This window comes from Gossypium raimondii, chromosome 8 (genome assembly GCF_025698545.1).
Source record: "Gossypium raimondii isolate GPD5lz chromosome 8, ASM2569854v1, whole genome shotgun sequence".
Taxonomy (NCBI): Eukaryota; Viridiplantae; Streptophyta; class Magnoliopsida; order Malvales; family Malvaceae; genus Gossypium; species Gossypium raimondii.
In genome coordinates, this window is record NC_068572.1 from 50,931,907 (window position 1) to 50,946,808 (window position 14,902).

A 14,902-nucleotide genomic window follows, 5' to 3' on the forward strand; every position below is an offset into this window, starting at 1 on the left:
AATAAAATATGCCAATAAATCTTTGTCACAGCAGGCCACCACAATCAGAGTATGCGCGTAGTAGTGATTATTTGTTTGTTTTGTTTGGGGAATAGTAGTTTTTTTTAGGAGGGCTGTAATAGGAAGAAAAGGTGAGAGAATCATTAGTGATAAGTGGGGGTACAGACATAGGGAAAGGGATTTTTATTTGGTTTGTTGTTTGGAAGTGCAAATGTGTATGTCTGACGCGTGAACGTTATCAATGCTTCCCGATTTCCTAAGGGCTAAGAGAGAGACGTTGAAAGTGGTATATTTGGGAATTTAAGCGTAACATGCTCACCATCAACCTTTTCAAATTGGATTACTTCATTATTTTGGGAACTAAACATTATAATTTTTTTAATATTGAGGTTTGATTTTTTTTTTCAGATTAAGATCTAAATTTGATAATTTTTCTCATATTAGAGTTTAAATTTGGCAATTTTTTCATATTGGGGACTTTTTTTTGTCAAAGTTAGGCTGTAAACTTAGCAATTGTTCCCACATTAAAGCCTGAACTATAGGGTTTTCAAAGACTAACTTGGATAAAAACAAGTTCAAGTCCCAATATGGGGACATTTGCCAAATTTAGGGCCTAATTTGGACTAAAAAAAAGTTTAGACCCCAATGTGTGAACAATTGTCAAGTTCAGAACCTAATTTGAACAAAAAAAAGTTCAGGCTCCAATGTGGGAAGAATTGCTAAGTTCAAGCCCCAAAATATGATTTAACGCTTTCAAATTATATTAAAAGTTTGGTTTTTAAGGTGGTAAAAGTATAATGGAGGACTCTACACTAAGAGCCGGATTGCATTTTGCCTCTCTACTTAAAAAATGGGCAGATTAGTCCATATACATTAGATGAAAGAGTAAATTGATCATTCTGTTAAAAATTCCATAAATTCTACTATTAAAATTTGGTCCATGTACGTCAGTATGAGTACACATGGCACACCATGTGTTACTGTTTGGTTATTCTACCAGCCACACTAGTTTTTAACAGTACAAATGGATGAAATTTTTAATAGAAAATATCAATTTGCTCATTGATATAACGTAAACAGACTAATTTGCTCAATTTTTGAGTAAATGGAGCAAAATGCAATCTGACTCTAGTATAGGGGCCTTTATGATACTTTTACCTTTTTAGGGTCCATTTGTATTGGTGAGATTAAAAATAATAGTGAGATATGTATTTAAATTCAAACACAACAATAATAATTAGGTGAAAATAGAAAGTAGACATTAAATTAGAATGTATATATATAATAAATCCTTAAATTTTATATTTAAATTAATAAAAGTATAATTAAAATTATCTTGGGTCAATTACAATTAAAAAGTTATTGAAATTGGATTAATTTAAAACCATGTTATATTAAATAATGATTGAAATTATATTTAAACTAAAAATAAAATTAATAATAACAATGGTAATTATTTCAGTCTAGTACTTTTACTGGAGGTAACTTTTTGCCTTTCATTCCCAAAGCAGTTGGGTTAAAAACCCACTCCAAAGGGAGTCTTAAATTTTTTTTCTCCCTTTAATAATCTCTATTTTTTAAATGTTCATTTTCAATCCTGAGATTATCAATTATATTTAAAATTTTGGCATAATCACAAAATTAACTCTCAAGTCTTTTTTTTTGCGATTAAAAAACGAATTAAATTAATAAAAATCATAAAAATTAAGAACTAAATTTATAATTATAAGTAATTTTTAAATGGATTTAACGAAATATTTTTACCTAAAGCACTGAACAAAAACTCAAAAAGTAAAAAGATTATCTTGGACAAATAATAGTAGAGGGACTAAATCCACATAAAATTTAACCTATATAATATTTTTGGTCTAAAATCTTTATCTTGAGTAGGAGAATATGCATATTAATGCATGGATGTAATTCATAACATACGTTTCTTATCTGATATGATAATCCATCATTGATGATCCTTGGCCGAGGTCCTTGTCCCACTCAGCGCCAACTCAAAGGCAATGGCGTAATATTGTTTCTTTCTTAGTTGATGGTTCCCTTGCCAAACGCAAGCTGACGGCTGACCACCTCAACGCCCTTCCAAATTTCGACAAAAATGGGAATATAGATATGTTGTTTTCAATTTAATTTGCAACTCATAATTTTGTAGGTACATGATTTGATACTTATCATCATTCTCTTGAGTATTTTGGATTTACATTTTCATATTATTGCGGGTTTTAATTCTTTTTTTTACATAAATAAATCATTTTTATACTTTGTTTGGTTATTAATGTAATAATATTAAGAAAAAGTTTATTTATTATAAATAAAGAATAGTTGATGCAAATTGAAATTTAAATTAAAATGATGAGTAAAACTTTTGTAAAAAATAAGACCTTTTTAAAATAAGCAAAAATTTTCCCTCTTTTTCTAATATAAGCCATGTGAGTCACTAAAAGTTATCAATTGAAATTAGTTTGTTACTAACTAATACTAAAACATGATGGATAATTAATACTCCAACGAAATGTAGTATTGATTTTTATTTTATTTTTTAAAAGTAGAACTTCATTTCTTTAAAATAGGAGTACAAAAGCAACCTATAACCCAAGAGACTACTAATTTCCAAGTCGATAGGGTTACCTCGTACACCCAAGCCCAATGTCGCTTATAGTTAATAGGTAAAGATAGTGAACGATCCAACTCTAAGACATGACAAATAGAAGGGGGAGCAACATCCCACGAACAACAACCAACAGAGGATAAAGCCACCCTAGCAAGTTGATGTGTTGCTTTATTGATTGATCATCTAATAATATACGAATTCAAACAATGAATGAAGCAGTAAATAGTCATGCAACACTATTCCAAATTCTGATAAATTAGAAATGTTGTTATTCAAAACTGAAACTATTGGAAAAAATAGATTCTTGGAAGCTTTGAGGCATATTCTCGATTAGTAAATGTGGAGATTTGAATAATAAAATTATGGTTTTATATTCTACCCACGAGACCTTTACAACGGTATATCATATGCTCAAAATGGTTAAGTGATGAATGACAAATTGATGCTCAAAGTAAGCCACCTGTGAATTATGTTCAGGAAAATGGAAAGCTTAGTCCCACGTTAGTTAGATATCAAGTATGGAATATGTTTATATATATGAACCGACTTAGTGCCTATTGAATGAGTAAACTAATACTTTCCTCCGCGTGCAGGGGTGTGTAAATTCAAACCCGCCGGGGTTGCGGGGTGCATGATGTGGGCAATGTGAAATGTTTTGGGCCTGTGGATATTTTAGCCCAATACATAATCTTATTTTTTTTCCTCAACAGAGCTTATCTGTTCGGAATTAAAAGGAGTTAATGACTCCTTTAATTCAAAAGTTAATTTGGGTTTAATGGCTCATTAATTCACGGATGTTATTGGCTCAATTGTTCAAAATTTCCAAAAGTCCTTCATTTGAATTTTATTTAAAACCAACTAATTTGCAGGAAAATATACATAATGAACTTTCCAAAAAATTTCGAGAGATCTTTTTCCTGCATATTTTTCAAACTGTTTTCAGTGATAGACAAAGGCAAGGCTATAGTTTGTTGATCACTGTAGTTGTGCTACTGCTGTGCTCATCTCATTTGTAACACCCTTTTCTGTCGCTGGAATAGGGTTATAGAGAGTTACCGTACATATTAGAATATTCACATAATATAGATCATTCATTTATCTATTAAATTCCCTACTAATAAATATGACATGTTTCTGATTGAAACATACTTGAACGAGCTTTAAATCGAGCCTTCGAGGCCCTAAAATAGGCTTACGAATAAACAGGGACCAAATCGATATAAATCAGAATATTAAGGACAAAACTAGAAAATTGTACCTACAGGGGTCACACGGCCGTCTAGCTCTCACACACACCCGTGTGGCCATTCCACATGCCCATATACCCAACCATGTGCTAGACCGTGTAACTCACTGACTTGGGCCATACGCTTGTGTCTCAGCCCGTGTGAGACACATGACCGTGTGACAGCCCGTGTCCAGGCCGTGTGCAACCTTAATTGACCTAAAATATTTCCCTTTTTCATACCCAGATATTTATATACCTAGACTTGTCAAAGAACATGCATAGAAACCTTCAAAATGCAATCAAATATGCTCAAAACATGTCAAAGCAAATAACCTATGTGCCAAACCAATGTGCCATCAATGACACCACAACTCAAACACCTAAACAATTTATTTATTAATTTGAACATACAAGCCACAAAGCACATTCATAGTCTTGCTTTCTCAACCAAAGTACCTACTCATTCATGAACAAACCACACCAATTTCCATGCTCATTCACACTCTTGTATATGCCACAACACAATACAACTCATGCTACTCAAAATGTACTTAACTTAGACCACAAATCTATGGCAATCAAGACACACAACCATTACACATATACAATCAAAAATATAATCAATAGCCCTATTGCATGCCATATAACCAAGTTATCCAAAATTTACCAAAAGAGTCCTTGAGATAGTGTATTTCTTTGAGCATGATCCGATCTCCCAACCACAAAACGAATCTATAAAACAAAGGTAAACTTACTTGAATCAATTTTCTCAGATGTCATTAGCTCGTCATTTCAGAAATACAGAGTATCGCTCATTCGAGCTAGTTTCCAGAACATTGACCATTTCGCAACACTGTTCACACAAGTTGACGAGAATCTGCAACGTATACAGAACCTCAGCCATCACTACGGTCTATTTATCAGAACAGAACATTCAATCGTTTCATTGTTTCTCAATGCTGGTCACACAAGCTATCGAAAATTTGCAACTTATGTAGGATTCTCAGCCATCGGAACGGTCTATCTCATCATTGTAACAACCTAATTTTCAGAGGTGTCAGAAACAGTGGTTTGAGACCGCTAAATCTGACGAGTAAGTTTGAAATTTTTATTTTTTATTATTTAATACTTAAGTGTGGTTTTAGAAAGATTTTTGAATTGGTGATTTGTGTTCAAAAATTATTTATTAGGTAAAGTGGTTTCGAAAACGAGGTATTGGGACCTTGATTTCATAAAGCGAGTTGTAAATATTTTTATAAAAGTGTCATTGAGTTAGTATTAAAGTTTAGTTAAAAAATTTTAACATTTTGAAAGGACTAAATTGAAAAAGGTGCAAAACTTGCTAATTAAAGAAGTAGTGATTAAATAGTTTAAGTGGTAAATAATGAAAAACCAAAAAGGCAATTAAACACTTATTAGAAGGTTGAGACGAGGAGAAAAATCTTGAAATTTGAAGACTTAGGGGCAAAATGGTCGTTTGGGAATTAAGGTAAAAATTAAAACAAAGACTAAATTAAAAATCTAGACATTTCTTCATCAATCTTCAGCCAAAAACAACCATAGGAGAGCTTCTAAAGCTAGTTTTTCATATTTTTACATCATGTGAGTTCAATTCTTGCTTTTTTTCTTGAAATTTTTGTATTTTTAAGCCTTTTACAATTAGGCCAAACTATCTATTTCATTAGTTTCTTATTCTATGGGTAATTTTGAAAGTTACCATTGATGAGTGGTGGATGTTTATGATGAATTAACATGGATTTAGAACTTTAATTTTATTATATGATGATTTTATCAAGTGATTTCAATAGAAATTGATTTTAGGACCAATATGCAATAAAGGTTTCTTCAGCCCAAAACGACTTTAGTAAGTTAGCATTCGCTAACATACATCAAACTGTCTCCATGATCGTTCTGTTCATTTGTTGTACAACGCTGTTTTATTGTGAAATATGACGAACTATCAAGTGTCTTACGATTCCTTTTGACTTGCATAGTTTATTAAAATCATCATAACAGAATTCTAAGACATTCTCTTTGCAGAGGTGTTTTATTTATTATCTCGTCTATTTTTTAATCATAGTTTTCCAAGACTTAAATGCAGAAAACACATCGCTTTTCTACTTTAGGAAAAATGCCCAAACCTTTTTGAAAAAATCATCAAGTGTTAGCATATAATTAGCTCCACCTCTCGAAGGCACTCTAGATGACCCCCACAGATCAAAATGAATATATTCAAACGTTCTCTTCGTGTTATAGATTCTTCTGGTGAATCGAACTATCTTTTGCTTCCCAAAAATGCAGTGCTCACAAAACTTCAGTTTGTAAATTCCTTGCCCACCAAAAAGTTCTCTTTTGCTAAATTCTGCCATGTCATTCTCACTCATATGTGCCTAGGTGCATATGCCAAAGTCTAGTAACATCACCATTTGACAAAAAAGAGGAAGCAACAGCTGCATCACCAGTAACAGTAGAACCATGCAAAACATATAACTTGCTAGTCTTTTTCTACCCTTTCATCACAATAAGGAAACCTTTAGAAATCTTCAAAACCCCATTTTTAGCTGTGTATTTGTACCCTTTTGAATCAAGAGTACTTAACAAAATTAAATTTATCTTCAATTCTGGAACATGTTGCACGTCACTAAGTGTTTTGACAACTCCATCAAACATCTTAACTTTAATCGTTTCAACACCTACGATTTTACACGAAGTATTATTTCCTATAAAAAACACTGTTAGACACTATTCCGTAAGTTGTAAACTAATCCTGATTGAAGCTTATGTGGAAGGTACAGCCTGAATTAAAGATTCACTCCTCGCTCACTTTAGAATTGTTAACAGAAGTGACTAGAAGTTCACCATCACTGTAGTCTTCTACAACATCAGCTTCACCAGATTTTTCTGGTTGTTTTCCCTTTTGATTCACAGCCTTCCTTTTGATATTGTTCTGTAGCTTATAGCACTCAGGTTTAATGTGTCATTTCTTCTTGCAGAAATTACAAGTTTTACCTCTATTTGAAGACTTCGATCTAACATTAAATTTACTGTAAGGATTTTGTTCTTGTGTCCTTTCACGAACATTATCAGCATTCCGATCTTGTCTCCCACGAACAATGAGAACCTCTCCCTAAGAGTCAGGTTTAACCACAAGATGCTTCATCTTATCAAACGAGGTCAAAGAATCATAAACCTCATCAACTGTGAGAGACTTGCAACTATATAAAATCATGTATCTAAAGGTTGAATAAGATGGGGCAATGAACAAAGTAGAATCAACCCTAGATCTTCCTTATCATACTAAACCTCCATGGCTTCCAAGTTTGAGAGAATTTTTGTAAACATTGTTAAGTGTTTGTACACAGATAAACCTTCCTCTAAACGATGAGCATAAAAACACTATTTCATATGCAGCTTGCTGGTTAGAGTTTTCGATATACATATTTGTTTCGGCCTCTTTCATAATACAGCGACAATATTCTCTTTCATCACATCCTGCAAATATTTAGATAACTGTAGATGTAACTGTGTTAACGTCTTTCGATCTTTACGTCTCTTCTCTTTCTCTATCAATGTCGAAGGCATCTTATCTATCCCTAGCAGGGCATTCTCTAGATCCATTCGCGCAAGAACTGTCTGCATCTTAATCTATTACAACGTGAATCTAGTATTGCGATCCAACAGCGGAATTTCATACTTCAAAGACGTCATTACCGTGATCGAGATAAGTTACCCAGAAAGCTCTGATACCAATTTGAAAAAATAGAATGTTGATAATGACAATATATCGCAAAGAAAAGAGAAAAAAATAAAGAACACACAGATTTTACGTAGAAACCCTTTCAGGAAAAAACCACAGACAGAGGAAAAGATAATTCACTATGTTGAATTCGAATGAATACAAGATGAGTAGACTATGTCTATTTATAGTCTTGTAAAATCATATTCTAATAGGAGTATAGTAAGATTTAAACACCTTATTCTAATAGAATATATAGTAAGATTGAAACACCTTATTCTAATCAATATCAAATAGATGAAGTTTAATAAGGTTTAAAACCTTATTCTAAAATAAAATAAAAAAGTGTAGTTCTATATGGATTTTACTTTTATTTTATTTTACCACTGTATTTTATTTTAATAAGGATTCGAGTCACTCAATTCTGATAGTATCAAATTGACCAATCTATATCTATTAATAAAAGCCCAATGCATAAGATTAGTTTTTTTTTTAATTATGGCATTGTAGAATTTGTAAAAGGGAAATTTCTTTTAAGACAACAAAGTGGGGTTGCCCTAGAGTTGTCTTAGACTTCGATTATATTTTTATTATAAATGAGTTTAATAGTCGGACTCTGGACTTATCTTTTTCTGATCGCATTGTTGAGAAAGTCTTGGTCCTAAGTAAGTTGTTAGTCTCTATTCACTTTAGTTTTACCCGCTGTTCAACCAATCATGTTGCTCATGCTCTGGCACATTGGTTGATGGATGAGAATCACACTTTGGAGTTTGGTTTGGATTATTCGGATTTTATCCATCGGTTGGTGTTGGATAGCATTATTTGATTAATGCATTTTTGTCCTTTATGGCTCGTTTCCTTCAAACAAAAAAACACAAAGCATTATCTTAAAAAAAATTAAGGTTATGCCAATGAGGTCTTGGCTTTGTTGAGAAAGGTGGAGGCCTTATGTTTTAAGCACCTAGGTTTAAGATCCATAATGTGCAATTATACGCGTAGGTCTCTAAATACTATCATGTGAAGTTGTTATGTGTGGGATTTTGTGCAGTTAGTCCAATTTGTTGGCTTTAGTCTAGATTCTACTAGTTCTTAGTTTGTTTGTGCCATAATAGTTTGATTCTACTTTGTGATTACTTAAATAGTTCATGTTGTAATAGTTTATTACTTATGGTTATTCGAACATGTATTTGTACTTGTATTTTGCTTATATTGTACTTTCAATACTTTCAAAAAAATATTAAGGTTACTTTAGAAAAAAAAAACTAAAATTTAGTTAATTTACCTATCAAGTTTTAAGATTAAAAGAGTATTTAATAAAATTAAAATAATCTTACTTTTATATATACTTTACAATTATTTCTATATCGTATTAATATCCTGTTTGAATTCATTTTCATTTTTGTCATAATGATTCAATTTTAAAAATATTTCTACTTTTTTATATTTTGTGTTCATGTGATATATTGATGTATCATATTACATTTATGTTATTTTATTGAGCGGTTTTACATTTTTTAAATTAACTTTTTATATAAAGTCTTCTCTTCATATGGTGGCCAAAGGTTGTTCACCTATAGAATCCACTAAAGTTTAAACTTTTAAAGAATGAGTGATAGGCCTTTATTTTGGTAACATCCTTTATACGTATTGTGTGCATATGTGATGTGGTTATGTCCCTATCGTGGGTGCAGGAATAACTCATCTCTTCTCTCTTTTGAAGGTTTTTTTTTCTCTCTTAAGATGCCCATATATTAACCGACCTTTTTTCGGTCTTTGAATTTGGTATCTGAAAGCCACAAGAATATTGATTAAATTTTGAGTCAAGTTGGTAGGGCAAATGCAAAAGGGCAAGCAGCCCTGCCTCCCCCCTCCCCAATTGGAAAGTTACATTTCAACCCCATTAAAAAATCATTAAACTATAAATTTAGATATGGTAAAATTACACTTTGATCCTCCATAATGAAAAAGTTATTTAGTCCTTTAAAAAATGATGAAATCATAAATTATTACATGATAAAATTATATTATAATTCAATTTCGACCCTTCCTATAAATCCACCCCTAAAAGTCAGATTGTATCTCATTTCAAAGACATGATCAAATTTTTTTTTCCATTCACAAATCTTTATCTCAAAATTTTATTAAAAAAGATCAAATTTATTATCTCTTAATGCAACAATCATCGGTAATTAAACATCAATTCAAAGAATTCATAGAATATTTTGCTATTTGGAGTTTAATTTTTCAACTTTAGAATTTTTAGAAACATGGAACTTAATAATTGGTCACCTCATATTTGGATATCTAAAAAGAAAAACAATACCAACCATTGTTTAGACTTAATCTAGAAGCCCAACACTTTGATATCATAATATTTTTTTTAGAAAAAGAAGAGAAACTTTTTATTTTATTTGATTCTCATTTCAAGTCTTAAACCAAAACCCAACCATTTTTTTCCCTCAAAGATGCAAAAGAAAGTTAATCCATATTTTGCCCCCATCAACTTAAAATAAAACAAAGAGGGCACATGCATCACTTAAATTCAGCCCTTCATATGAGAAAGAGAGAGGGAATAGATTTTTAGGGAAGAATATGGAAGCAGCAGCATCTGTTTTTTGTTTTTAACTAATTTAATGATAAAGACAAAAAGGATCCAAACAAACATATGGGACTACAAACAATCCTACATTAAATGCACATAATTAATTTACTTTTACCTATATATATTCAGTAAAATTAATGTTATGTTTATCATTTTCCATTTAAAATTGTGAGGGATATCCAATGGATATTTTAATAATTTAGCAAATGACACAATTGAACAAAATCATTATATTAACATAGATGCTTGATTCTTAATTGGGATAATGTGGTTGGATTATAATTTTGGTCTATGTTTACTTTATGTTTTACATTATCTCTTCTCTTTATAAAAAAAAAAAAAAACTAGCCTTGCTAGCCATATTAGAAATAAGTACATCCCAAAGAAAAAGAAATTTGCTCATCTTTAGCGTCCAAAGAAAAGGTAACACATGGTATTGATTCCCTTCACTTGTTATTTAGGGTTTGGTCCCCCAACAAAGAAATACCATGATAGGATGGAAAAACCGAATCTAAACTCTACAAATTAATTTCTTGAGATCTTTCTTCTTACATTAGCATGCACCTTTTACCATTACTATTGAAACATATATTACCTTTTAAAATATTGATGTAATATCAATCAGATTTTATTGTTGAAACTGTTAATTTAACCATTAAATGGCATGTCAAAGCTTATCTGGCATAATTTGAAATGAAAATTTTCAAGAAAAGTAGAATGTCGCCGCTTAATTTTTAAAAGTTAAAACTAAAAATAAAGTAAGATTGAGAAGAAAAAAAAGAGAGTGAAAGATAAAGGCTTTTATAAAAGTTTCAGTCCATTTAAAAAAAATTAATGTTAAACTATATCACATAAGATTTGATATATTATTTAATGATTAAATTAACAATTTTAGTGATAGAAGGGTTTTATTAATGTAACCTTGATAGTTGCACAGCTCTTAAAAATTCATAATCTTTTTGAAAATTGCCTCTATTTCTTTCGACTATTTAAAAACTTAGTTGTTAGTAAATTTAATATAAAATAAATCATTGAAACCCATTAACTTTTTTTTTTATGAATTACAATAACAGGGAAAAGCTCGAACATAAAACGCGACTAACACAAATTGAACCCAAATCACACTTGGGACAACAAACACCATTGACCATCAAACCATCACATGAGATTTTAAAATTCATTAACTAAAATTTAATATAAAATATAATTAAATTGTTTGATAAATATAAAAATTTTAATTTATGAAATTTTTTATTTTACATTTTTATCTTTATTTTAAATATAAAGTATTTAGAGGATAATGTAATATTAAAAGAAATAAAATACAGATACAGATATTTTATATTAAGTGATAAATAACTTTTATTTATTTATCAGTTTTGAAATATTTTATAAAAAAAATTATCGGGGAATTTTTATTAAATCATTCAAATATTAATTTTCGGTTGATTTACTTCTTTTCAACAAATTATCAAACCATGCTTAACTTAATAAATACTTAACATGAATTAATGAATTAATTGTGGTTTATATTAATGTATTAAAATTGCACAGTAAAAATATTTTATTTAATTAAACCCCTCGCTACTATGTTTTATTTTTTTTTGTCAAAATCCTTGTGTTTTCCTATTGAATTTTTCTTCCACATTTTCCCCCTTACAAACCTTACAAGTCAAATTGTAAAAAAGAATAGATGCCATGGCCAAAGTATACTTTCAAGGCTCATAAATTATAACACCCATCCACCACCTCCTTCCTACTGCCAATTTGTCATAAATATTTATTCCTATACCTCTCTCCCTTTTTGCTCCATTATTTTCTTCATTTTTATAATTACTTGTTACCTCATCACCCATAATGAGTGTCAAACCTATACAATTTAGCTTGATTTTAGGTGTCAATTCATGACCAAAAAGATTTACACTTATTTGGTAGTTCATATAATGCCCATGCTCAATTATGTGATATTATACCATACATTGCATATTATATATTGAATGCTATAATTGTTGTGACAACTACGTGTAAGGTTAGCTTCAAACCCCCCCCCCCGGGGTTTTGCATGCTTTGATTAATGTTGGTGAAGTGATTTAGCAGATTAGGTGGGTTTTTAGCAGTTAGGATTTTAAGAGAGGGGGTTTGTGGGGTGGCAGTGATTTTGGTGTGAAGAAAGCAATAAGTAGAGTGGGTAAACTGTTAGGAAAGTGGTGTTGAGATTTAATTAAGGATTAGTTCATGAAAAAAGAAAAACAATATTTTTATTAAATGTTACAAAATAAACTTATTAATTTTTATGTTAAATGGATGGATTAGCATTAAAGAAATAAAGAGGAAACAGGTGAAGAAGAGTTGGCAATGGCATGAGTTGAACCCAATACCTCTCGGAATTGATGTCTCACATTTATCTCATCAAAACTCAAATGATATGATACTCACCGCTGGATTTATCGTATTTTTCAAAAAAAAAAATAGATATTAGATTTTTTAATAAAAGGTATATGGTAAACTGATTTGAAGTATTAATCTATACAAATAGATATAATTTGTTATTTGTTTAAGATCCAAAAGTATTCCAGGTTAAGAAGTTTCCTTGAATTAATTATTGGTGTCCTGAATATACTGTTATTATCGATGATTTATTTGGATTAATCCAGTTTTAAATTTGGATGAAAAGACCCAAATCATTTAAATTTGTGAAAGAAAATAAATCAGAATGTTTTAGAAAAATGAACTTCCTTATTTAAGGAATTACTTAACTGTGTTGGAGTTAGAATTAGGAGGAGTTATTGAGGAGGGTGTGATAACAAACACGAGACAGTCTCGTCCCACCCTGAAGAAAAGCCAATCCCACGCCAAGAGAAGAACCAAAACCAACAAATACAAAGCCAATTAAAAGACTCTCTCTACGACTCATTCTTCCCCCATATCTTTCTCTACCCCCTGTTTTCAATCTCTATATCTATACAAGCATGATTTGCTTTTTTATTGTTTTACACCCCATTTCAGTCTGTTGATCAACTTCTCCTTCACCCACCCTGCATCCCTTTTTATTTTTATTGCTTTCCAATGGCTGTTCAAGCTCAGTATCCTTCCAATGTGCTCTTCTTAAACAGGTTGGTCTTTGCTTCTTTGCCCCTCTCTCCCCTTTCTCTCTCTCTCTCTCTGCCTGTTTAATCATATTTGGTTTATTCCAGAGGTGGACAAGAGGAGCATGAATTTTCGTTGCAGCAACAAGCGGGAGGAGTTTTTCTTAATCAACCCCATATGTTATTCAACAATGGCACCAACAATAATATTAATCCAAGGAAAAGAGCAAGGGAAGTTACGGCAGGGGCGGCAATAACTACGCCCATGAATTCATATTCTTTGCAAATGCAACCGCCTCAGCTGATAGAGCTTTCCCAACTCCACCAACCGAATGTGGTTTCCACCGGCCTCCGATTATCTTTCGGCGGCGACCAACAACAATATCAGAATCAGAATCTTCAAAACCAACAACAACAACACCAACACCAACAACGGCAACAGAATCTTGTTCCCAGCTCCACTCTTTTTTTGTCCGTGGTATCCGATGAATTGGCTACCCAAATCAAACGCCAGAGAGAAGAATTGGACCAATTTCTTCAAGCCCAGGTACCGGTTTTCTCTTTCTTCATGTGGGTTATCGTCGATTTTTTTTGTTTGTTTGTTTGTTTGAAAAATGTAACGAGTTGGTATTTTTATTTTAGGGAAAGGAATTACGGCGAACGTTAGCGGAGAAAAGGAATAGGCACTACCATGCGCTGTTGGCGGCAGCGGAGGAATCCGTGGCGAGGAGGTTAAGAGAGAAAGAAGCGGAAGTGGAGAAAGCGAAGCGGCGGAACGCCGAGTTGGAGGCACGCGCAGCGCAACTAAGCGTAGAGGTTCAGGTCTGGCAAGCGAAAGCCAGGGCACAGGAGGCAACAGCGACTTCGTTACAAGCACAGCTCCAACAGGCTATGATTGGCTGTGGGGCTGCTGCGGTGACACAAGATAGTAGGAGAGGGGAGGAAGGGATAGAAGGACAGGCGGAGGACGCCGAGTCGGCTTACGTGGACCCTGAACGGATGGTTTCTTCGGGACCATCTTGCAAGGCGTGTCGGACACGCGTCGCCTCGGTGGTGCTGCTTCCGTGTCGGCATCTTTGCCTTTGTACAGAGTGTGACCGAGTGGCGCAAGCCTGCCCGCTTTGCCTCGCCGTTCGGAATTCTAGCGTTGAGGTTTTCCTTTCTTGAAAAAAAAAACAAAAATCACAATCAAAATAACCTTTGAGTACAATAAAAAATTTACATTTCTAAAAAATTTCTTTTGGGGGTCTGATGTTATTAGTTTTTTTACCAATGACCCAGAAATTTTACTTTTATTTTTCCTTTTACTTGGTTCCCAATGTACATGGCCACTTGGGTAGTGGCATTGTCTCTCTCCATCTTGTCTTCTTTTTAATTTATTTTTTAAAAACTTTAAATGAAATATATAAATTCTTTGATTACGGTTTTAATGTTTGAGATTCATTGTTATTAAATATGTTAATAATGTCGATTTACTTAATTGTTTTGACATGGTAAGTAGAAACAATGCAATTTGCTTTGCCACAAAGCTCTCACAACTCTCAACTCAATGTGAGACAAATATGCAAAATTGCAAATGTGGTCCTTTTAAAAACTTCGTCTCGTGTTTAGGTTTTTAGTTGTTGTAACT

General features: G+C 32.2%; 1 protein-coding gene across 1 annotated transcript; it reads left to right on the plus strand.

Annotated features, from left to right (window-relative positions):
• The first annotated feature begins 12,946 nt into the window (after positions 1–12,946).
• Positions 12,947–14,702, plus strand: LOC105791981 (BOI-related E3 ubiquitin-protein ligase 1). The gene is made up of 3 exons (XM_012620324.2): positions 12,947–13,299; positions 13,381–13,819; positions 13,915–14,702. Exons 1-3 carry the CDS (start codon positions 13,253–13,255, stop codon positions 14,437–14,439), a joined length of 1,011 nt encoding a protein of 336 aa, XP_012475778.1. The 5' UTR covers positions 12,947–13,252; the 3' UTR covers positions 14,440–14,702.
• Positions 14,703–14,902: the final 200 nt, after the last annotated feature.

What these genes read in the sequence shown, in the direction of transcription:
- LOC105791981 (XM_012620324.2), top strand. Translation starts at nt 13,253, where the DNA reads ATGGCTGTTCAAGCTCAGTATCCTTCCAATGTGCTCTTCTTAAACAG. An exon ending in AATGTGCTCTTCTTAAACAG is followed by an intron (nt 13,300 to 13,380) that starts GTTGGTCTTTGC and finishes GGTTTATTCCAG; the next exon opens with AGGTGGACAAGAGGAGCATG. An exon ending in ACCAATTTCTTCAAGCCCAG is followed by an intron (nt 13,820 to 13,914) that starts GTACCGGTTTTC and finishes TTTTTATTTTAG; the next exon opens with GGAAAGGAATTACGGCGAAC.